At 37.7% G+C, this 21,338-nt stretch overlaps 4 protein-coding genes across 7 annotated transcripts; all 4 read right to left on the minus strand.

The window, feature by feature from the left end:
* Nucleotides 1-3,440: 3,440 nt before the first annotated feature.
* LOC9313648 (protein enabled homolog) lies at nt 3,441-6,577 on the minus strand. The gene is given in 9 exon segments (XM_021026936.1): nt 3,441-3,904; nt 4,002-4,320; nt 4,322-4,464; nt 4,681-5,059; nt 5,158-5,237; nt 5,314-5,377; nt 5,477-5,615; nt 5,780-5,873; nt 6,363-6,577. Coding segments are annotated over 9 exon segments (1,653 nt in total). The 5' UTR covers nt 6,564-6,577; the 3' UTR covers nt 3,441-3,670.
* A 617-nt stretch (nt 6,578-7,194) lies between these two features.
* On the minus strand, nt 7,195-9,502 carry LOC9313649 (chloroplastic lipocalin). 4 transcript variants are annotated; one of them, XM_021025886.1, is made up of 6 exons: nt 9,373-9,502; nt 9,004-9,187; nt 8,670-8,924; nt 8,294-8,584; nt 7,893-8,213; nt 7,195-7,722 (listed from the first exon to the last, which is right to left on the minus strand). In XM_021025886.1, the coding sequence occupies exons 1-5, from the start codon at nt 9,447-9,449 to the stop codon at nt 7,935-7,937; spliced, it is 1,086 nt and encodes a 361-aa protein (XP_020881545.1). In that variant the 5' UTR covers nt 9,450-9,502; the 3' UTR covers nt 7,195-7,722; nt 7,893-7,934. The 4 variants fall into 4 exon arrangements, with proteins under 4 accessions (XP_020881545.1, XP_020881548.1, XP_020881546.1 ...); XM_021025889.1 differs by lacking the exon at nt 7,195-7,722 and having other exon boundaries at nt 7,767-8,213; nt 9,004-9,169; XM_021025887.1 differs by lacking the exon at nt 7,195-7,722 and having other exon boundaries at nt 7,767-8,213; nt 9,004-9,184.
* Nucleotides 9,503-10,786: 1,284 nt separating this feature from the next.
* On the minus strand, nt 10,787-14,198 carry LOC9313650 (LOB domain-containing protein 27). The gene is made up of 3 exons (XM_002877536.2): nt 14,110-14,198; nt 11,881-12,905; nt 10,787-11,784 (listed from the first exon to the last, which is right to left on the minus strand). The coding sequence occupies exons 2-3, from the start codon at nt 12,876-12,878 to the stop codon at nt 11,691-11,693; spliced, it is 1,092 nt and encodes a 363-aa protein (XP_002877582.1). The 5' UTR covers nt 12,879-12,905; nt 14,110-14,198; the 3' UTR covers nt 10,787-11,690.
* LOC9313651 lies at nt 13,779-21,048 on the minus strand. Its single transcript, XM_021025387.1, has 15 exons — nt 18,170-21,048; nt 17,952-18,080; nt 17,648-17,839; nt 17,524-17,573; nt 17,091-17,403; nt 16,876-17,002; nt 16,594-16,794; nt 16,152-16,247; nt 15,723-15,904; nt 15,402-15,617; nt 15,041-15,316; nt 14,806-14,953; nt 14,604-14,737; nt 14,359-14,445; nt 13,779-14,280 (listed from the first exon to the last, which is right to left on the minus strand). The coding sequence occupies exons 1-15, from the start codon at nt 20,645-20,647 to the stop codon at nt 14,194-14,196; spliced, it is 4,716 nt and encodes a 1,571-aa protein (XP_020881046.1). The 5' UTR covers nt 20,648-21,048; the 3' UTR covers nt 13,779-14,193.
* Nucleotides 21,049-21,338: the final 290 nt, after the last annotated feature.

Genomic DNA, 21,338 nt, shown 5'->3' on the forward strand with positions numbered 1-21,338 from the left:
AATTCATCTCCTTTGGAGAGGAGATCCCTCCCAACGGGCATCAAATCCAGTACCTCCACCTGAGAGATTTACCTCTGGGCCAACACAACGTCGGTGAAGGAACGAATAACACACTCTCTCTCAGTCTGACGTGCCTCATAAAAAAATAAACGAACAAATTGCATATACATGTCACACGGTACTAGTTTTCATTTCGTTTTACGATGATATATTTCATTTCATTTCAGTTTTCTAATCATTTTACGATGTCACACCATTATTCAAGTTATACACATACACAAATCTTTTTTTTTCTTGTTCTTTCGAATAGTTTACCTACGTACGTACACACATGACACATCAAGGTGCAAACGGCGCCGCTATTTGAGTGTTGCTATCCCCATATATATCATCATCCACGACCACTATCACTTTCACAATCTCTATCTTCACGTATCCATCGCGGGATGGGGCTGTCACAGCTGGCACGACAAGCTCTCCACTAGCGACTCTGCTCTTTAATTTTCATCACCCATAAGGCCATAATTAACCACTATATATCACTTTTCACAAATCACAACTGCTTGCTACCATCACATCCACCGCACGGGACAAGTGCAGCTAGCTAGCAGTCACTGACACAACTATAAGCTCCACCTACCAGCGACAACGACGATGCTCTTCTTCATGATCATGGCCGTAACCACACAAACCACCTGCGCAGCCACTAGCTAGCCTCTTACTCCACCTTCCGTTTCTAGCTATTGCTATCATAAGCTCAGTCTTCTTAATTGGTTTCCCAAATACTGTAGTATATATCTCTAGGAAATTAAAATCTAAATTTACGATACACAGGTACGTAATTATCTAGTCAAAATGTTTTAGGAAGAAGTGTTGTTGAGGATGTTTTTTACGAGGATGGAGAAGAAAGTCTCATCATTAAATTTGGAGTTCGGCTAAAAGTATTTTTGGTTAAAGAAAAATTACACAATATATATATTTGAAGAAATCATATTTTACCTTAGGAAAAACCAGGGAAAAATAGACAGTATACACACATATATATATATATATATATATATATATATGAAAAAAATGAAAAAGCAGATAACAGAGTTCTAAAGCGGTGTCTTGCCTTCAAACATGGGTCCAACGATTGAGAGAATCGCGAGGATTATGAAGATGTTTGAGACATCCTGGTATGATGCAAAGCACACCAAAAGTAGTAAAATGGGATCGTTTGTTCCAAGAGTTTTCACAAGAATTTGTAACATTCATCACTCATGTTGCATGTATATCAAATGTCACGACGTTAAAAGAAGATTAATTAATAAACTGACACCAAAAACACCAAAACATCTTTATAGTTATTCTCTTATTTATTAGTAAAGAGATTTTGGTTATGGTGATATTAGTAAAACTTAACAATTATATTGACATTTACATAAACGCTCGGGAGGGCTACCCTTCCAAACAAAACAGTCAGAACATTCGCAGCGTACGACAAGACTTTTTGGCGCACCAAGAGTTTTTTTTAGGTCGCTTATGCATGTACTCTTTCCATTAGTTCCGCACTTTCCAGGAAATGAAATGGTCTCTGTTCACGTCGCATCCCCACTTTGTTTTGGATTTCACCTCTATTGAGTTATGTCAACCACAAAAAGTTTTTCAAATTACAAAACTATTCAGCTAAACAATCGATAATGCGAAAGAAAAAAAACGAAAGTTACCTCTCTAACATGGCTGAGAACAAAGGTTTGTGAGAACACAAGACACCATAAACAAAACATCACAGTTTATGACTCAGAAAATGATAAATTGATAGTCTCTCTTAGTAGCAAATATTTATAGTTTAAATTTATTTTTTTGTCCAAAAAAAAACATATACTCAACACACTCTCACCAAAAATATATATATATATACTCAACACAATAAAATTAGCTAGATGTTGCTATTAATTAGGGGAACAAATAATAAAGAAAGATGGAGCCAAGTCTACGAAACCGTCTTTTTTTTTTAAGTTTCCCTATGCAAAATTTAATTTTCTAATCCATTCACATCCAAAAAAAAAAAAAAAGAAAAAAACAGTAAAAAGCATTCATGTCATAGATTAGAAATTCATAAATATCTCACAATTCATACAAGTATCACAATATATTTTTCTGTATATCAATCGTATTTTCAACACAACATACTAGGCATCAAATTAGAAGCGTGAAGCCAGCGAACGAATGGTACAAGGGAATATGGTTCTATAATATAATACATTACCATCATACCAACAACCATAAATTGTGTTGTTGGAAAATATACGAAAGTCCAAGAATCTTAATTCGTTCACAAATGTATATGTAGGGATGTTGTCATTTTAACCAAATTATACCTTTTTAGCTTTTGCCTAACATTTTTTTACGTTGCCCCAAAACAAAGCAATGAAATGAAGGTTAGTGGTAAAATGATTTTTAGTAGAACCTCAAATTCGATGACCTTTTTGTTTTATGCAATGATTTTTACGTTGCCTAACATTCGTTGACCTTTTTGTTTTATGCATAGGAAAAAGTCTTATCAATTTGTTTTTTTTTTTTTTTTTAGGTCTTATCAATTTTTGTTTTATAAGATGTTTGTAACAATTATACATAAAACTTTTCCAATTAATCATCCATCTTTTCTGTTTCTTCTTGAATCGTATATATAAAAACATGCTCCTCTCACCAATTCATGCCAAAACTATATTAACTATTAGCCATTAAGCTTTATTTTGTCATGAACTATGATACAATATATTAATATTAAGAAAACTAAATTGATAATTGGATATCCCTTTTAAGCAGACGTAACCTTATACAACCTGTTTTTGTCTTAATACTAGATTAAGAGCCGCTTGATGTGCGGGTTTTAAAGTTTTAAAATGAACTTAAATTTTTCTAAGCGATATTTTAAAATTTTGTTATAAGTAGGCACAATTAGTTTAGTTAGAGAAGATAATTATTTATATATTCTTCATACAAAAAAATTTATTTATATATTGGTTTTTGCCTTAATACACTTACAATATTTGTATTTCTATAATTTAAATTTATTGTAAAATCTATTACAATAATCTAGTAAAGTTAAATTATCAATCATTAAACATCAACATTTATAAAATAAGGTTATGTGCTTTTAATTTTATTTTGTATGTATACCTTTCTTTTTAATACTATATAATTTCAGGATTAGTTATTTACTACATATTATTTTATTTTATATACCTTTTTTGTCAATTTGTATACCTTTTTAAAGAAAGTAATTGTAATCTTTTTATTTTTAGGATTGGTAATTTATTGTATAATTTTATTTTTTACACGTCAAAATCTTATGGATAGACTTTTGCGACAAAAAATCTATGTGACTGTTGCGGCCTCTGACAGTGAAGAAGACGACAACGATTAAGGGGAACATCACTATTTGAACTCCCCTCTAGTCTCAAAATGTTTTAGCTTTCACTTAAAACATCTTTGCAGATGCAAACACTTCAGAGTTGATGAATGAATACAATGATATGATATCTAAACAACAGCTGAAGATAAACAATCTCCACTTCTCTGGGAGAAACTAAATCTTCCAGGTCGTCTGATTTCTTTTCACTGGAATGTTTTGAAACTATAATCCAGAAGAAATTGCTTCCATCCCTCTATGCAGTCTTCTATTTTAGCCATCAAGTGCTCCTAGAGCTTTCATGTCCTCCAAGAAGGCAGAATAAGAGTCGTCGATGCTCTGTGGCTTTGACGGTGCAGATGTGTTGGTGGCAGACACTGGCTTCACCGGGGCAGCATGAGTTGTAATAGACCTTGGAGTAAATCCCAAGCTGTTTGCTGTCGAAATCTTTGGCTTTGGTTTGGTTGTAGGTGCTGACTCTCTTCTGACTCGAACTGACGCAGGGATCTGAACATCAAAAAAACAAACGAGAATCCACATGAATGCACAAATAAAGGGGCCATATAGTTATGCACTATTTCTTAGAGTATATCATGTCACTCACCATGGATGTAAGCTCAGGTGTGTGCTGAGCAAGTGGTCTCTTGACAACTGTAGGAGCAGCAGATTTTACGTAAGATAGTTTCTGTGGCACATATGGCCTACTCATTGCTTGCCCATCTTGAAAATTAGGCGGTGGACCTGGAGGAAGTGGCGGTCTCATCATAGGAGGTGGTCCAGGTGGTGGACCATTAGGCGGCCTTGGGATTCCTAGATGACCCAACATTCCATGAGGGAGTCCAGGAGGGGGACGCATATCTGGAGGTGGCGGTGGAAAGCGTAACATCCCTGAATGCATAAGATCAGGCTGTAAATTAGAGAGGAAAACTAGTTGGTGCAACCATCATGGAGAAGTTAGCATCTTGAAGATTACTACTACTGTTATTAGAATTTGATGGACCACCATTGCTTACAGGTGTCGGGGGAAGCCCAGGTGGGGGAGGAGGGATAGAAGTCACAGTAGAGACCTGCACGATGGAAATGCAAAATGAATCTCGTTTTAACCTTTCGCTAATATCTAAATTCCAGTTGAATTTTTTTCTTATGGAGTATGGACAACTTAATGAAGAATTTCAATAATCCACAAACTTTTTTTGTCCTAACTAATTAAAAGTCCTCCTGAAAGTTTAAGAAAGCTATGAGTGACACATTAGGGTCTAGAAAGAGTTTTAGTGTAAACTTACGTTCTGGTCGCTGAAGGTTAGATCTGATGAGGGAAGGATTTTGCTATCAGTTTCACTTCCATTAAGGCCAGGTGAAGGTAGTTGGGAAGATTGAGGAAAGGGAGGAGGTGGCGGAAGAGGAGGACGAACCGTAACCCGTTCATTTGGTGGGGGACCAGGAGGTGGTGGTGGAAAAGCAAGTCCTGTAGTTGGAGCAGGAGGATTTGGAGGCAATGGAGGTGGAAAAGGCAAACCAGGAAAAGCATTTCCATCCAGAGAGCCTGAAATACTGCCATCTGACAGAGGCGGGGGAGAAGTTATTACAGCATCTTCCAACTCATAATTTGAAGATGATGCAACACCACTAGAGGAAGCGCCATCTAAGGGGATTCCAGGTCCTGCAATATAGCCAAATCTTTTTAAGAGAGCGGAGGTAGGAAACAATACTGTTTTGTTTATGAGTAAAGAGCGGAATTTAACAAAATAAAATGAGTAGCTATAGAGGATCTATACATGGGTGGCTTTCCAGGGGGTGGCGAACCAGTCGGGTTCAAGGTGGGGTGATAATAAACAGAGTCCTGTCATCATAAAACAGAAAGGTGAGGGAAATCTAAAACTAAGAAAGAGAAACAAAGACAAAGACAAGCTAAGTACCTCTGGTGTTAAATCCTTTGATCTTTCATCCTCCTCGCCAGGTCTTCGTTGTGGGGGTAGGTGGCTATATAGGAAACACAAGAACAAGATATAAATCATAGGAGGCCAGCGACATCTTATCCTAACTGTCAATATGATAGAACTGGAGAGCTCAATTATTCACCTGAACATAACAGAGGTTGTAGGTTCCCCCTGCTCCTTCCTTTTCTCCTCATACCTTCCTCTTCTTCACGACATCTGCAAAGTATCTTCAAGTTGTCTCTTTTTATGTTTTCTTGCTTTGTCCAAAGCACCTTCAGCCTCTACACCAAATCAATAAGCAACTCTTTGTTAGTTGAACAATTATGCTAAGCTACAAAACAGAATTGTAAGTTCGGTTTGGTTGGATAACAACATTGATAAAGGACCCTTATAATGTCACGGGTTATAAGCTGAGACCTTGGAGAAAGTAAAGAGGATGACTTACTTGAGATATCTAGTTTCCTGATCTGTTCCTTAATTTGTTCAGGATCCTTGTTTAAAATCCCGACCTCTCTTATCTTCTTTCTCTCTAGCTTGTTCTGTGTTACCAACAAAGACCACACAACAATAGCAATTCTATCAATCGTAAGACAGATAATAAACCATTGAGTGAAAATTTGATCTCTTTGTCCAAAACACTGCTCTTAATTCCTGCATAAAATACTAATCATATGATTTTGAGCACCGGTTACAACTCCAAGCAAAAGAAAACACTGATTAAGAATCAAATTGACAAAAGAAGAGCTTTCCTAAAGAAATGTACCCACTTGAACCAATGAAAAAACCTCCATAACATGTTATAAACAAGAGCTCTTGAAGCAGAACAAGATTATCCACTTGCCAAATTCCAGTAAACAGAAGAAAAGAATCTCAGAAATCAACACAAGAAGATTTAAAAACCTTAACTTTTTATCAGAGCAATGTAACAAGAACACAAATTAAAACATGAACCTAAGCCATTGAGCAATTAGATTGAAAACAAAATCTAATAAGGAAGGACTGTTCGAGAAAAGCCTTCCCTCCCTTACCCGTCTCAATTCTTTCTTGCGGAAGGAATCGGTAGGGTTCATCGCCTTCCCTCCCTTGGTCGTCCTCATCCTCCAAACCCAATACGAAAAACTTTTAGCCTTTGAACGTTGCCTTCCCAAGTAAAAATTTGGAATTGATGAACTCGAGTCCCAATTAGGCCTGGACTTTCGGTTAACCGTTCGGTTATCGGTTGGGTCCATTCGGTTTCGGTTCTTTCGGTTTCAAAATTTAGTATTTTTGATTATTCGGTCTATAAATAACTAATTATTTTTAAAATATAATTATATTTCGGGTATTTCGGTTACCCGAAATATTTCGGTTACCCGAAATATTTCGGTTCGGTACCGATTCGGTTACGATTATTTTGGTTATAAAATTTAGTATCCATTCGGTTATTTTCAAATTTTCGGTTCGGTTTTTTTACTTCGGTTTCGGTTCGGTACATTCGGTTCGGTTTAAAAGCCCAGGCCTAGTTCCAATCATAAATGGGCTTATATATAAATCAGAAAGCCCATTTGGCCCATCATGTCAAAAGATTGAAAAGTATTTTTTTTTTTTTTTTAAACTGAAATTATATTAATAAATCTCATGACGGGCTTGGGCTTTTGGGCCTACAAACGAAACCACAGTTACAAAAAGAAGGAAAACGGAAACCTAACGCCGGCGACGGTTCGAGACTCGGATCTTGCTGACGACCGGAGGCGAAAGAGTCAGCGGCACAATCTCCGGTGGATTCAAAGAGGACAGCTTTGTGGCAGCATCGGAGACATGAAAAACACGGTGGGAGAATCCGGTTCCCTCCGACGAATTCACGCCGCCGACGCACCAAACCCACCACACTCTTCCCGGTATGCGCAACTCCCCGACGACCGGCTCCACGTTGTCTGGTCACATGCCAAGCAACCAACAAACTGGGATCTAACCTCCCAAACCACCACCGGAAGCTCCGAATTCCTCCGAGACAAAAACCCATCAATCCGGTTTAGTAGACACCACCACGGCGGATCAAGAGGCTTAACGGCTCACTAAGACCCTCTAGACCCGAGATCCGCGGTAGCCAACCAATCTTGCCGGGATTAGTCGTTAACTACCAAACGCAACAATATAACCCACCGCTCCCCCAACGACTTCCGCCGTAGCTGCTCCGTCAAGCTTGCCGGCGGCCAGCGATGAAGCTCAAAGAACAGGAAAAACTAGATCTAGATCTAAACAGTCGTCTGCACGCGAGAGAGAAAGCTCGAGTCCCTAGGCAACGATTGGGCTCGATTGAAAAGTAATTTTATTTTCATCGGAGTGAGAGATAATTACCTTCTGGTATTGACTGATGCGCACAATCATCTCCTATATTTCATATTTGCTCTGTGAAGTTGGTTGGTTATTTCCTATGATAAGGAAGCTCGAAGAACGGAATAGAGTTTGCTCGCTAGTCATTGTTTGATACAAACTCAAGGGTATTGATCAGAAGAGTGTTTGATTCTGGAAGATGTATTTACACTCAGTCACGTGTATAAGGACAGTGATTATATCATCTACATAAGAATTTTTAATAGCTTTGAGCAAAAGAAGCTGCTCTACTTGAAATAGAGCGGGACAAGTTTCTTCAAGGTTTCAAACACACTTGTGAAGGGGTCAAACTGGACTGACTTTCTTAATCCAAGATCTGGAAACTGGTTGGTCAGTGTTTGCTCCATACCTGGCATGGTCATCATGGCAGCTAGCTCACCATCAGACATCACTTCACAGTCCTGTGGTGTATCCTTGATTTTATCCGGGTCATAGCCAAATTGTGCCAAGTAGTTCTTGTACTTGGCGATGAACTCAGGTCCTGGATTTGGTGTTCTTGAGTATACCTAACATATCAAACACATGAAGTTTAATTATATAAGAGAGTACAAGAGATATGTCAAATCAATGAGTTCTTGAATCAAACCTGAACAAAGCCCTTGTCTTTGGCTCCAGAAACAAGAGCATAGTTGTCGTAGTCAGTGGCTATGACATCATAAGGCAACTTGGGAATAAAAGGAATTGTGGGAAATCGGAGGAAACACTTCTCTTTAATCATCTCTCGCTTTTCTAAGTCAGTCTCGCTTTTCTCCAGGTCTTCCGCTCCCACGCATTGGACTTTTCCTCTGATTCCTGTTATATATCCATCAGGACTGCCGTGAACACAAAATGTATCTACTCGAATGGCGGATTCCTTCATATCAAACGAGTATACCCCCTGCAAAGCAATTAGTTGTTGTTCTCACATTATGTTTGCAGAGGATGGGGGTTTTCACAATTTGTGGAGTTGAAGAAACAGTTACCTGGGTACAATGACAGTCTTCTTGGCCTTGACCCGCAAATCCACGCTTAAGAGAAGCTACTTCAAACCATCTTCCAGAGTACCTAACTGGGTCAAAGTTCTTAGTAGTCATGCCTCTCATCATCATCATCATCATCGCTTCCGAGTCACCATCAGATGCATTGTCAAGTGGAAGAGTCAGCTTTGTTTCTTCCACAGAAGCACTCCCTAGTTGGCAAATGTTCTGATAACCAGATGAGAGATCCAACGCAATACCCTGCCAGAAGAAAATCAGAAATTCAGACCGCTTTTGGAAGCAATCGAACACGCTTATTGCAATGTCGGCTCCAACATACCTGGCCTGCCTGAGAGAGAAGCAAAATAGCTGCCAACCCTGAAACAAGATGCTTTCTCAAAGACAGGTTTCCAATTGGCTTCTCCAAGAAACATTTTAACTCAGCATTCTTCAGCAACCCTTTGGAAGAACAGACTGTGACAGAGATATGAGATCTCCTGTCTATCCTGATCAGGGAGCATCTTCTATTTCATAAACCAAAACAGCAGGAAGAACAGAGTTTCTGAGATTAAACATTGAATCTCTATGTTTCATTCAAGGATCTGATTCTGTAACTTTGTCATAAACCTAACTAAATTTATGATATGCATTAATGATCTTGAGGTTGATAGGAGCTAATGAATTTGTGGTTCAAAATAGAAAACCATACCTCGTTGTAGTAGCAGGAGGTGGAGAGAACCTTTGAGAAGAAACTGGTGTTGAGAGGCTTATACTAGTTAATATCATTCTCTCTCTCTTTGCCTCTTTTGGTCGCCACAGACTTTTATGTCTTTTTTTTTTCAAGTGTTGACAGACAGGTTGGGAGATATTTCATTCTCTTTACCTTGTCACAGAAAAACACTGTCGTTTTGGTTCTAGTGTATATTTTGAAAATATCAATTAATTAAAATTTTCAAACTGTTTATATTTATCGTTGTTACATCAATATCAAAGATATTTGATTTTTTTTCTATCAGAGCACTAAATCTATTGAAAAGAGAACAAATCTAAGTGTCCGCAATACTTTTTTTTTTGGTAGGTAAAAGGGTTAAAGTGTCCGCAATACTTGTGAATTTTTTTCTTGACGTTTTTCTTATTAGGATATTAATGAAGTGATTAGTGCATGGCTTCACCTCTCACGTTAACGACAAACTACTTCACTTAATTCATTAGACGTGTTATTCAAATAACTAAAATTTAACGCATGTTAAAGAAGTCAAATATCTTGAATAGTGTCAGCGTTTTAAAAATTTTATATGAATTTCATAATTTGTTTTGATTTTCTATTCTAATTTCAAGAAATATCATCTAAAAGCTACAAGTTTTAGACTTTTTATTTTTTAACAAAAGTTAATTTTAAATACAAAATTGAAGGAAACAAAAATGTGTAAATAACAGATAATTTGAATATATTTCCAAAATCATTAGTTAAAATATACTGAGATATTACAAATATTGAAATTTTATAAAACACAATTTTAAAATTTCCAAAAGGTAGAAAACCAACAAATACACTGTTAAAATTAAACAAATGTTTAAATAATAATTGTTATTGCAATATAAAAAATATAACTATATATTCAAATTTTGAGAATTTTAAAATTGTTTATTTTTATCGTTGTTACATCATTATCAAAGATATTTGATTTTTTTTTTATTATATCACTAAATCTACTGTAAAGAAAAAAAATCTAAGTGTCCGCAATACTTGTGAATTTTGTTTTACGTTTTTCTTTTAAGTAGTGAGTTTTTATCAACAAAAAAAAAAACATATCTAGTGAGTATATCTAGTGAGTATATCTAGTGAATAATATTGTTTTTTTTTTTAACACACGCCATTACCAACTACATGCACGCTAGAATATTGTGTTGCCTGATTACAAGTTCTTGGACAAACAACTGGCCACATTTGTGTTACACAAGTTAAAGCTATTCGTAGGGCTCCTCTAACCATCTCTTTGGAATCAGATTCAAAGATTAAATGCTTGTATAGCCGAGATTTCTCACACTTAGTGCAGTCCTATGAATGGCTTCAGCTTCTAGGGACGATGATACTTTAGGTATATATAATCCGGGCTCAGTGATAGGTTTGAAGCTATGAACTCTTCTCTCTTATCACTTCTCAATCCAAGATACAAACTCAAGCATCCTAACAATGGAGATTTGTTCAAGAGATCTCCTATCTCTCCTTTAAAAAAACATATGTTTGTTACACACACATCAATACATGCATAACTTCTTCAATACTCTTCTATCTCTATTTATATACAACTCACTAGACTCTCAAGCGGTTACACAATCTGTTTCTTCTTGCTCTGTTTTAACTCTGTTTCACATGCCTTCTATGCTTATTCACGTGCCTCCTAGCTTATCACTCCAACCCAACCAACTTCTCCTAATCTGTCTCTCAAGATCCACACCCAGTTTCTTGATTTCTTCCAGGTTCAACACAAGATCAACATTACATTTTAGAGTTTCATAAAGAAGTGAAAGTCTAATTACCTGAGTAATGTGAGTGATCTCGGGAGGTAATGCAACATTAACATTAGTCTCGTGACTCTCTTCTTCACTCAGCCATGCCGGTTTTTAGCTTCATCGATTGTCTCTTGTGCAGAGAAGTGACGTCCCTTGATTAACCGTTAAAAGACCAAGAAAAAATTGAGCAAGTAGAGTTATGTTGCACTAGACCATCTTCAATGCCCATCTCTATAATTTCCTCTATTTTAGAGGAGATTTTGCTCCATTATATGCCTCTAAAATAGAGGAAATTATAGAAATGGGCATTGGAGATGCTCTAATATTCAAGTTCACTCATTAACCCTAGAAGGAAATTCGAGATAGATACTTATTATATAAATAAATAAAAAAACAAACAGAGAAACGCTGAAATTAAAAAGTGTCAACAAAAGATTAGAATAAACAAAACTTCGAAGAACATGAATTGCTGAAGTCTTTTTATAAATAGGAATCATGAATTGAGAAATCAATTCAATTCATACTGGTTAGACTAAAGCAAGTAGCAGCACTTCTCAATTCATTCTCTCCAATTTCATCAATCTGTTCTTTCAACGATCCACCAGAGCTGCAACCACCAATATACTCCAATTCAATGACCATTTTCAGAAAAACTTCTTTGATAGTTATACAAAGAAAAGATGGAGAACAAAAACACGCATACCTTGACGCGTACGCTTCTTTAGAATCCGCAAATGATTGCCTATCGTCAATGATTTCAAGAAACTGATGGATTTCATCGTATTCATGAGCATCTTCATCTTCTTCCACTTGCTGATGATTTGATGCCATTTGCAGATTTACGAGCTGTGATTGTATTGCCATTACACCGTTATTACTCTTCATCTCGTGACAGCTCTCGTTTTGGTTGCTAAATCCTCCTCCATTGTTGACGTTATACAGAAATCGATTCTGACCACCCCAAACATTATTGTTGTTGGTCAGAATCTCCTTGCCTGAATCTGTATTGTAAGCAGGAGGACTATAGCCATTGTTGTTAACCTCACTGCAACTATAAGTGTAAGACATTTGTGGCTGTTGTGTTTCAGATACTGGTAATAATGGACTAAAGAATGGTGTAACAACATTGCTCTGATTATTGTGAACGTTTAGTCCCATTCCCAAATCAAGCTGCTGCGATGTAACATCTTCTTGCTGCTTATTATCACCACCAAGCTCATGAATCATCTGATTATGATTATTATGGTTTTGATTTTGATTTTGGCCGTTTTGTGGTTGAGAGCGATAGAGTTGTAGTTGAGAATTGACAGCTTTGAGTTCTTCTTCAGCAAGCCATATCATGTATTGAAGCTGTTGCGTGACGCCGAGGCAGCCGTATACAGGAGAACGGTCACGGACATAAGACTGGAAGATGATTGATTTCATGGCTTCTGGTTTCTGAGTTTCGTCGAGTTTTTCTAGGATCTTGACGATGCTTCTTACGCCGAATAGCCTGTGAACGTTTTGGAAGAGTTTCGGTTGTTCGGCTGGGAAGTAAGGCGCGAGGGGGCAATCCGCGGCGCATCGTCTACGTTGGTACTTGCACGCGGCACAAGCTCCACTCGTGCCGCCTTTTAGAGTCATGAAAATTATAAGAGCGATCAAGAGAAGATCTAAAAACCTCTCTAGTAACCCTTTGTGGATGTTTTTTGTATTGCTCATTCGATGGGAACAGAAGAACAAGAGACTCTGGAGAATTGAGAAAAGAAAATGAGGATTTTGAAAGAGAGATGCGTGTGTTAGTGTTTGTGTGTCTGTGTAAATGGTTTTTGGTAAATGAGGAAGGGAAGAAGGAGAAGTAGTCTGGTATATAAGCCGGATTTTGCTCAGTGCAAAGAAGACTCAGTAAAATATAGATATTAAGATTATTAAAAAAAAACCGTTGTTGGAGTATCTTCAGGGGAGATTCTTTATATGATATTGAGTTTTTTTTTTTTTACTAATAATAGTTGTTTTGTTTTTACTTAATAACTAGATTTTACCCCGCCGTATACCGCGGATCGATTTTTTAACTAAAAAATTAAATTTAAAATTGTATTTTTTAATATTGTTTATTTTGTTAAGTGTTTAAGATTGTATAATTGTATTTTGATTGTTAATTTTAAGATATATATCTAAATTTTAGTTAATAATAATTAATTCTATATAATGATTTCCGAATTAATTGCGTATGACCAATGGTCAAGATTGAAGTTTAAAAAGCTAATATCTTAATCGTTTTATTTTTTTGGGTTTTGGATTGGATACAGTTTTTTTTAATGTTGTACTTGGTCCCAATTTTGGATTAAATAACAAAATAATTTTTATGTTCAGTCTTTATCTTAATTGAACTACTAAAAGTCTAAAGTTATATTGAATTGATTTTATTAAGATTAATCTTCTTTTTTATTGTATAGATTTTATTTTATTTTATTCGATTACTATTTTTTAAATTATTTGTGTTTCTTATGATGAAAATCTATTTAATTTTATTTGTTATGTCAAAGGCAATGAAAATCTATTCTCAATTTAAAATAAACGTGGAAATTGAACAAGAACAAAACCAAACGTGTAGCTAATTAATTGTAATGAAACACATTGTTGAATATATTTATCAAAAATGATATGATCTTATACAAAACGACCGAAGAAAAAAAGGCTTTAATGATTTTTTCATTTTATTTTCTCGAAGGTTGTATAGATAATTATATGAACATATAATGCTTAATGTGACAATGATTTGGCCAAGATTACTTAAAACTATATGACATCTTCTAAAACCTCTTCCAATGAAAACACTATTGCTTAAGCTTAAAGACAAAATCTTCTTCCCCATCCTCTTTGAACTACTGAGATGAGTAAAAATCACATTCCTTCCTCTCTGAGTTTTCGATTATCAAAAAATAGTACTTACTTTCTTTGCAGTTTGTACTTGGGAGATCTCCAAAACTGTTGCAACGTAACTCTACTTGCTCTGTTTTTTCTTTTGTTTTCTGATTTAAAGTTTCTTTTCGTAGAGAAGAACCTGTGGTTGCAAATGTCCTCTCTCACACATAGAAAGTACATCACTCCAGCTACCGATAACCTGAAGATATTACGTCAAATGGGTGATAGTGTCGACAAGTGTATCTGCCTGCAAAGTGCGGTGTAAGTATAGTCTTACCTTGACTGTTTGGTCATCGTACATGATCCACCGATCGTGCTCATGACTATGTGCAAAACAATGATAATGCTGTCCATAATAACAAACCTGGAGTTGCAGAAATAGCAAGAAAAACATACAGAATTTGTGAAAGGCCGTGAGATTTTAGGGTGAAAGTAAACAATGAAAACACAAAGTACAGAGGCAGTTTCAAGTTAGACAACATTCTTCTGGTAATGTCATAGGGAAGAAGAAGAAATGTGTACCACGGAAACTAAGCTATATGTGCTCTTAAGGTCCAGACCACGGTACATGATGCTGATATCTATCTCGGTATTCAAGGCTGCAAGGGTAGCTGCTATGTCTTCTACAGTCTCACATGTGTTTTGCCACCCTAAAACTGCCAGCCCCAAAATATCAGTGATCAGAAAAGGTTTGCAGTCATCAGAATCCTAAAAAAGGTTTTACCTATAGTAAAAACATGTGGTGGAGTGGTGAGAATGTGGTGGATATGGTTGGGTTTTCCACACCCACCAGCTTCGGGATCACAAGCTAGTTGATGGTTCATCTCGACAAGATTTAAAAGTTCATCAAATGAATTTTCAGCGCATGTAACCTATTAGGCGTAAAATGGGACAAAACCACAGTGAGTAATCTAATAATATATGTGAAAATGCAAGTCTATTGAACACTCATATGATACCTTCATGGTGCGTAGGGCACTAGCATTGATGTTATGGAAAAAGGAAGTGTATTTCAAATGCCTGGACTCCAGCCCACAGCTGTAGCAATTCAATTGCTCAAAAATATCCATTCCAAACAGAGAATGGGCAATACATGAGCGATTGGCACAGTCCCATGAACCAGTACTGTTGCTCTCAGTAGATTCTGTGTCAGACACGCTTGAACTTTGAGCAAATGAGCGATGAAGGCAGTCGAAGATTACGGCCAATACTTCTGAAGCATCATTCATTTGAGCCTGTCCACCATATGACGCGCCCAAGTTTAGGCTCCTTTATGAAAACAAAAAGCTTAATCTGAAAAACCAGAGATCAATTCTTTACCTCTTGGAAGAAACTGCTATCTGGATACAAGTTACTCAAAGCAATCCTGAGAGATGAAGGAGCCACAGGTTCTTTTCGTGCTTCACTCGTAGCAGCACTTAAAGCAGTTAAAATCTCATACAATGAGCAGACAACACAAGGATCTCCAACGTGATGGTGCTCTAGTGTTGAACTCCGCAAGAACTCAGCTCGAAACAGCCCCAGATTCCATAGAGACTAAGATAATAACAAAACCGAAAAAAAAAACGGAAAACTTTTAAGCTGGAAATTATAGACATTGATACCCAAGAAATCAAACAGTTTATGAGAAGTGAAGGTTACCTGTATGATAACATTTAAAAAGCAATTGTATTCGCCAACTTCATTCTGAAGACCTGTGCCAAATATGGCAACTCCGGGCGAACTCTGAGATTCCTTTGTGACATCAGATAAAACCCAATCATTGTTGTCTTCCAGAGATGTCCTCAAACATGATGTCATATTTCTACCTCCTCGGTACACATCTGGGTTCAAACAAAATGTGCTGGTGTCAGATGCTTCATATCAAGGGCCTTTGTCACCCCAATATTATCACAGAAAATTCTAAAAGAAAAGGTAGCAGCTGTTGGCATAAGCAAAGCATGAGAAAAAAAAAATAGATAAAAGAATGTGTCCTGAGATGGAGAGAAGTGGTATATGTATACAGTAAACCAGTCTTCCTATAAATGACTGTCAGACATGATATATAAACAAGGATGGTTGAAAACCTACCAAGGCTTTGAAGCACTGCCCTTTTAAGGTCAGCTTGAAATCTTTCTTCTTCATCGTCTTCAGCTTGTAATTGTCGTAATGTCTTTATTCCCGCATCTACATCACCAGGATACAATATTGAATGCAAGATAAATGATAGTAGAAAAGAAATTGTTGAAATTAATGAAAATACTGACATTCCTCGTTGACAGAAATGCAAAAATCAAGATACACTTATTGTAGAGATCTAAACTATTTCATTAGTTCCAACAGATAAAAGCAGTTTCATTAGTGCCTTAATGGTCTCCCCAAGCGCATCTCATATAAGTTTGAAAAATCAGTAACCTGAGGAAAACAAATCTAGATCCATATCAGATCATCTACAATTCAAACTATCAATGCTTTAAAAAAAATGAGACAAAGAGAAGAATCTAGGACAATAATTGGAAAAATAAAGTCTTACCACCATTGCTACGTAGAATTTCAGATTGTCTCTCACTTACGGTGCCTGACCTCTGAGATTTACTATCCTCGCTCTCAGAAGGTATGACCTGATATTTTCCATCAACCAACTTGTTTGAAGCTTTTTGGCGTCTACCCCTCCTCCCAGGGCGTTGATCAGATTGGAAAACACCAGATTGAATAGCTATACCGTTAGGCACTACTGCAAAACAAAACAATCAAATATAAGTGCCTCACAAAGGTCAGTAGACACATATATTCATACTAGAAGACCAGTGCTAACCTTCTTGGGATTTTACATCCTGCACCTTTCCAGTATCAGATATCACACAATGATTTGTTGACAGGAAAACACAATTTATATTCACTTTGGCTCCTTCCAAGTCATCAAGTTGTCCATTCCTTTTCTCCTGGTAAAGCAAAGAAACCCAGAAATTAATTTTAAGAGATAATTAAAAAAAATACCTCACCTCCACAACCTTGTCACTCTATTGTTACCTGATTTATGGATTTTTCTTGTTCTTGTAAATCTACATCATCAAAGAAATTTTCTATGCAATCATCATACACTGCCTCTGTCACATTCATCGGATGTAAACAGCTGTATTTCTTATTTTGTTCGGCGATGTGCTTCTCCTTAGCTTCATTCTCAATTCTTCTTTGATACTCTAGAGTTTTTTCAAGCTTCCTCTCCTCTTCCTCTAACTCGATACGGCGTCTGTATTCCTCTTCCTCATCTTTTAACGCTTCAACGGCTTCAGAAACAACGTCAGCCTCTGAATGATCAACAAAAGATGCAACAGAAGGGAGGCTGGAAAAAGAAATCATTAAGTACATCAACCGCACATCATTCACCACCAACATATACAGAAACAAAGATTTTCCAGGTTACACCATCTTAAAGTAAATTATGTTCAAAGCAGATCTTCACCTGTGTTCAATTGAGTCAACATTGAAGCGATGGTCGTTTCCAATAGTAGCCTATAACAAAACATTAAAGCTAGTTACAGATATAGACAAGAAATACCTAAAAGTAGACAACAGATGGTTCAAACCTTCAAATCCTTCAGTTTCCTAGTGTCTTTTATCTTTTTCTTGTCCTTGGACTTTTCCAGCGTGTTTTTTGAATTATCATTTCTTCCTCGAGCCTCCTTCTTAGAATCAAGAGCGAGCTCAACAAGTAACGCTTCTCTTGCAGCATCAGACTTCTCAGTGGCATCTTTCTCTGCTAACGCCTCCAAATGTGCCTGGAGAGAGAGAGAGGGGAAAAGGGGGAGATTAAGATGGAAATGCCAATTAGAACCTGAAAGAACACTGCAACCAATGGAAGAAAAAGTAACAAGGTCTTTAGATACTTACCCGCATGTAGGACTTCACCAAAGGTAACAATACTATCTGATAATCGTTGAAGGAAACTGGTCCAAGCTTTAGTTCTAATTGCTGCATCCCAGTGACATTCCGCATCATTTGAGCGTCGATTCTGCTAAGCTGTGATATCACATATACAGATTATTTTTAAAGCAGAAAGGCAGCTAGTGATTATCACAGTCGTGTTGCGTAAAGATCGAAAAGGATACCTCTGCAGACAGCTGCTCTTTTTGTTTTTGGATCGCAACCTCTATGAAACTGTCAGCCTCATGTAAGGAATCTTTCATCCCCCATTCATCAGCTTCACCAGATTCCAGATCACGTAGCTGAGAACTCGTGCAGCCATATGATTCTTCATATCCAAATTGATTGTGGTTGAGGGTTTCAGCATCTTTCAAAACATTTGTTATAGCATCTAACTCAAACCTACTACTGATAAACACCAACTCAAGGTCATTCTCATTTAGCCCTTGTCTTCGTTTCCTCAGCAAAGATTCATAACTTTCATGGGTAAACTCTGCTGAAGTCTCCCTCTTCCGGGCTTCTTCAAGACAAAGGTCCTCCACAGTCTGCAGTGCTCCCTCGTAGCTTAAGTGCTCGCATTTTCTCTCGCAGAGGTTCTGTAAGTGATAGAACTCCTTCTCAAGATGCTGCATGATCTCCAGTCCTTGATTTGTTTTCTCTTCCTTTGTGCACATCCATGACACAACTTGTTCCCCGCTAGAGGGTCCTGCAAAGATCCATGAAAGAAATCCATCCGCACCAGAAGACACATTATTGCCGTTAGCAATATCTCCAGAACTTACTATAGCTACATTATCAAATGCTGAGCCCATATATTTCTCTTGGATGCACTCAGTGCCAAGTACTTTTTCATCCAAAAGAAGACATGAATCTTCACCATCAAGAAGAATCTCCTCTGTAACTTCACGACTCAGGTCGCCAGAATTAATTTCATCATTGGAGTTACTTTGTTCAGAATATCGATTCAATCCACAGGCCTGAGTCAAGTCTTGCAGGAATATGAGAATTTTCCTGAGCTGGGAAGCTCCCAAAAAGCAGATGCATATGGGTGACTGGTTCAAGCTACGACTTAAGAATTGTGAAACCGAAGCTAGATTCTGAAGTTCATCCAGCGTAAATTGTATCACCTTATCATGATGGCTGGCAGCTAAGTATTTGTGTCTAATAAGCAGCTCAAAGGCTGCACGGATTTTTTCAAGGAGCTTTGCACGTTCAGGATCATCAGATATAGGCCATCCATCAGGAGGAGGAAATGCGATCGACAGCTTAACCTCTTCTTGTTCATTCTCATTACAACCGTTGCAAGTGTATCCAAGGCTTTCTTTCTCTGGTGAAGTATCATTCCGTGCATCCGTGAAGCAATCGTCACCGTCATCCATATTATCTCCAGAGTGAAATTCATCAAACTTAGAATTTTGGATTTTCTGCTGACCGCGAAGCAATTTTATCGCAGCAGAGAGATCCAATGGTTTCCATGGGGAAGTAAGAAGCATATCAATCCTCTCAGTGTCGACACTTTGAGGCAGAACCATTTGCATCTTAGGTAAGACATTACCCATGTGCTCTTGCACAATATGATGCATATGAGCCTCAGACTTTATGAACTTTTCACTACACTGGCAGCAAACCCAGAACCTCCAAGTCTTATTGGCCTCACAAAAGGACAGAGCTTCACTTATAATCTCATTTGCATTCCCATCCTTTGAAGCACTAAAGTGACTCTTAAGATCACTAACCTTAACTCTAAGCAATTGTTTCTTCATTTCTTTGCTCATAGAATCCCAGTATGACCTAACCCGATCCCTTCTATCCGCTGTGGAGCCGTTTTTCCTTGCATTTCCATGCTTTCTCCTCTCTCCGCTTCTCTTCCCCGAACCTAAAGTTGGATCTGGTCCCTTGTTGTCAACAGCTCCTACATTTTCCAACGGGGAAGATTCTGACTTCTGCTGCAACAACCTAGCTGCAGCTACCCTAACTTCAACCTCCTTCCTTATCTCTTCAATAGTTTTGTTAGCTTTTTTAATCTCATTAGGCCTCCTGGTCTGAATCAAGTTACTCTCAATAGGATCCTCGGCCATTCTCCTAATGGGTATCAACCGAAACTTTTCTTCACCTTTTCCCAGATTATTCATCCAAGTAGACAATGAACCAATGTTAGATTTCTGTATCAGTGACCTGAGCTCATCCTGCACATGAACAATACGAGCCTCAGGTGTCAATATCTTCAACTGAGTCTCATCATGCAAACTCTCTTTAGCAGGATCAATCGGATTTTCGATAGAGAGAGCACGTTGACACTCTTGCACAACTTCGTCATACTCTCTCTTCCCATCATTAGCAGCCTCATAAAGCAAGTTGGCATAAAAATGCCCAAACTCAATCGAATTCGGAGACAACTCCACAGCTTTTCTAGCAGATTCAATTGCATTCCGGAGATACTTGTGTTTCGTAGCTAGATCCTCGTAGACAGCAGCAACCTTGACGCAGATAGTTCCTTGAACACGGTGGATTAGGGCAGAGTCTTGATGACGAGAGCATGAATCCTTTATCAGACGAATCGCCTTGTTGTAGCTCCCCCGCCCGAATGACTTGAGTGCCTTCTCGCATTCGAGCTTGATCACAGCCGAATCCAACGGCGCGGGGGCTTTCTTCTTCTGACCCATCCACGATTCAGCTCAAAACCCTTAATTTTATCGGCATGAAGAATACTCAGAGATATGTATACGCGTACGTATATATTTACGCCCCACCAAATGCGCAGAGAAGGTCAAATCGGCAATTATAATACAGTCAACAGACGGCGTCGCCTGAGAGATTCCGGCAACGTGTTACGGCGGAGATTGTTGGTGAGGGGAGAGATATAGAGAGAGTAACACAAGAGTCGTTGTGCTGCTCTCTCTCTCTCTCGCTATGGAGCAGAAGAAAATCATTAAACCGAGAAAGGGATTTACATTAGCGATTACAAACCGGTTTACTTTGATTAGTAATTATTTTAGTTTTAACCATCCGTATATATGGTTAACAAGAGGAAGCGGAGTAATCGGTTTGCGAACTGAACCGCTCTGTTTTTAAAAAACCGCTCCTACAATTATAAATTCATTCTCATGCAGTTTCTACCCATTTGTCCTTCTAAATACTATTATGACCATATTATTGCTACCTGATGTAGCACAACTTGCCTAATGTGACCATGAGGTCGTCATACATTATTCACGGATCCACCAATGTCCATAGTGAGTGCTTGCCTCTTTGCGGATTGACCCCGCGAATACAACATATGAAGCTGATTCTCGACCAACAAAAGACATAGGTTTTTGCTTTCTAACAATCGAATCGCTTACCCGTGAATTCACT

The sequence above is a fragment of the Arabidopsis lyrata genome (assembly GCF_000004255.2).
Source record: "Arabidopsis lyrata subsp. lyrata unplaced genomic scaffold ARALYscaffold_5, whole genome shotgun sequence".
NCBI lineage: Eukaryota > Viridiplantae > Streptophyta > Magnoliopsida > Brassicales > Brassicaceae > Arabidopsis > Arabidopsis lyrata.

Coding starts and splice junctions, on each gene's coding strand:
- LOC9313649 (XM_021025886.1), bottom strand. CDS start 9,449: ATGATATTAACTAGTATAAGCCTCTCAACACCAGTTTCTTCTCAAAGG. Junction 8,585..8,669: donor AAGACTGTCATTGTACCCAG/GTAACTGTTTCT, acceptor ATTGCTTTGCAG/GGGGTATACTCGTTTGATAT. Junction 8,214..8,293: donor AAGACAAGGGCTTTGTTCAG/GTTTGATTCAAG, acceptor TTGATATGTTAG/GTATACTCAAGAACACCAAA.
- LOC9313650 (XM_002877536.2), bottom strand. CDS start 12,878: ATGAGCAATACAAAAAACATCCACAAAGGGTTACTAGAGAGGTTTTTA. Junction 11,785..11,880: donor AAAGAAGCGTACGCGTCAAG/GTATGCGTGTTT, acceptor TGGTGGTTGCAG/CTCTGGTGGATCGTTGAAAG.
- LOC9313651 (XM_021025387.1), bottom strand. CDS start 20,647: ATGGGTCAGAAGAAGAAAGCCCCCGCGCCGTTGGATTCGGCTGTGATC. Junction 17,003..17,090: donor AAGAAAAATCCATAAATCAG/GTAACAATAGAG, acceptor TTGCTTTACCAG/GAGAAAAGGAATGGACAACT. Junction 14,446..14,603: donor CATATAGCTTAGTTTCCGTG/GTACACATTTCT, acceptor CTGCAACTCCAG/GTTTGTTATTATGGACAGCA.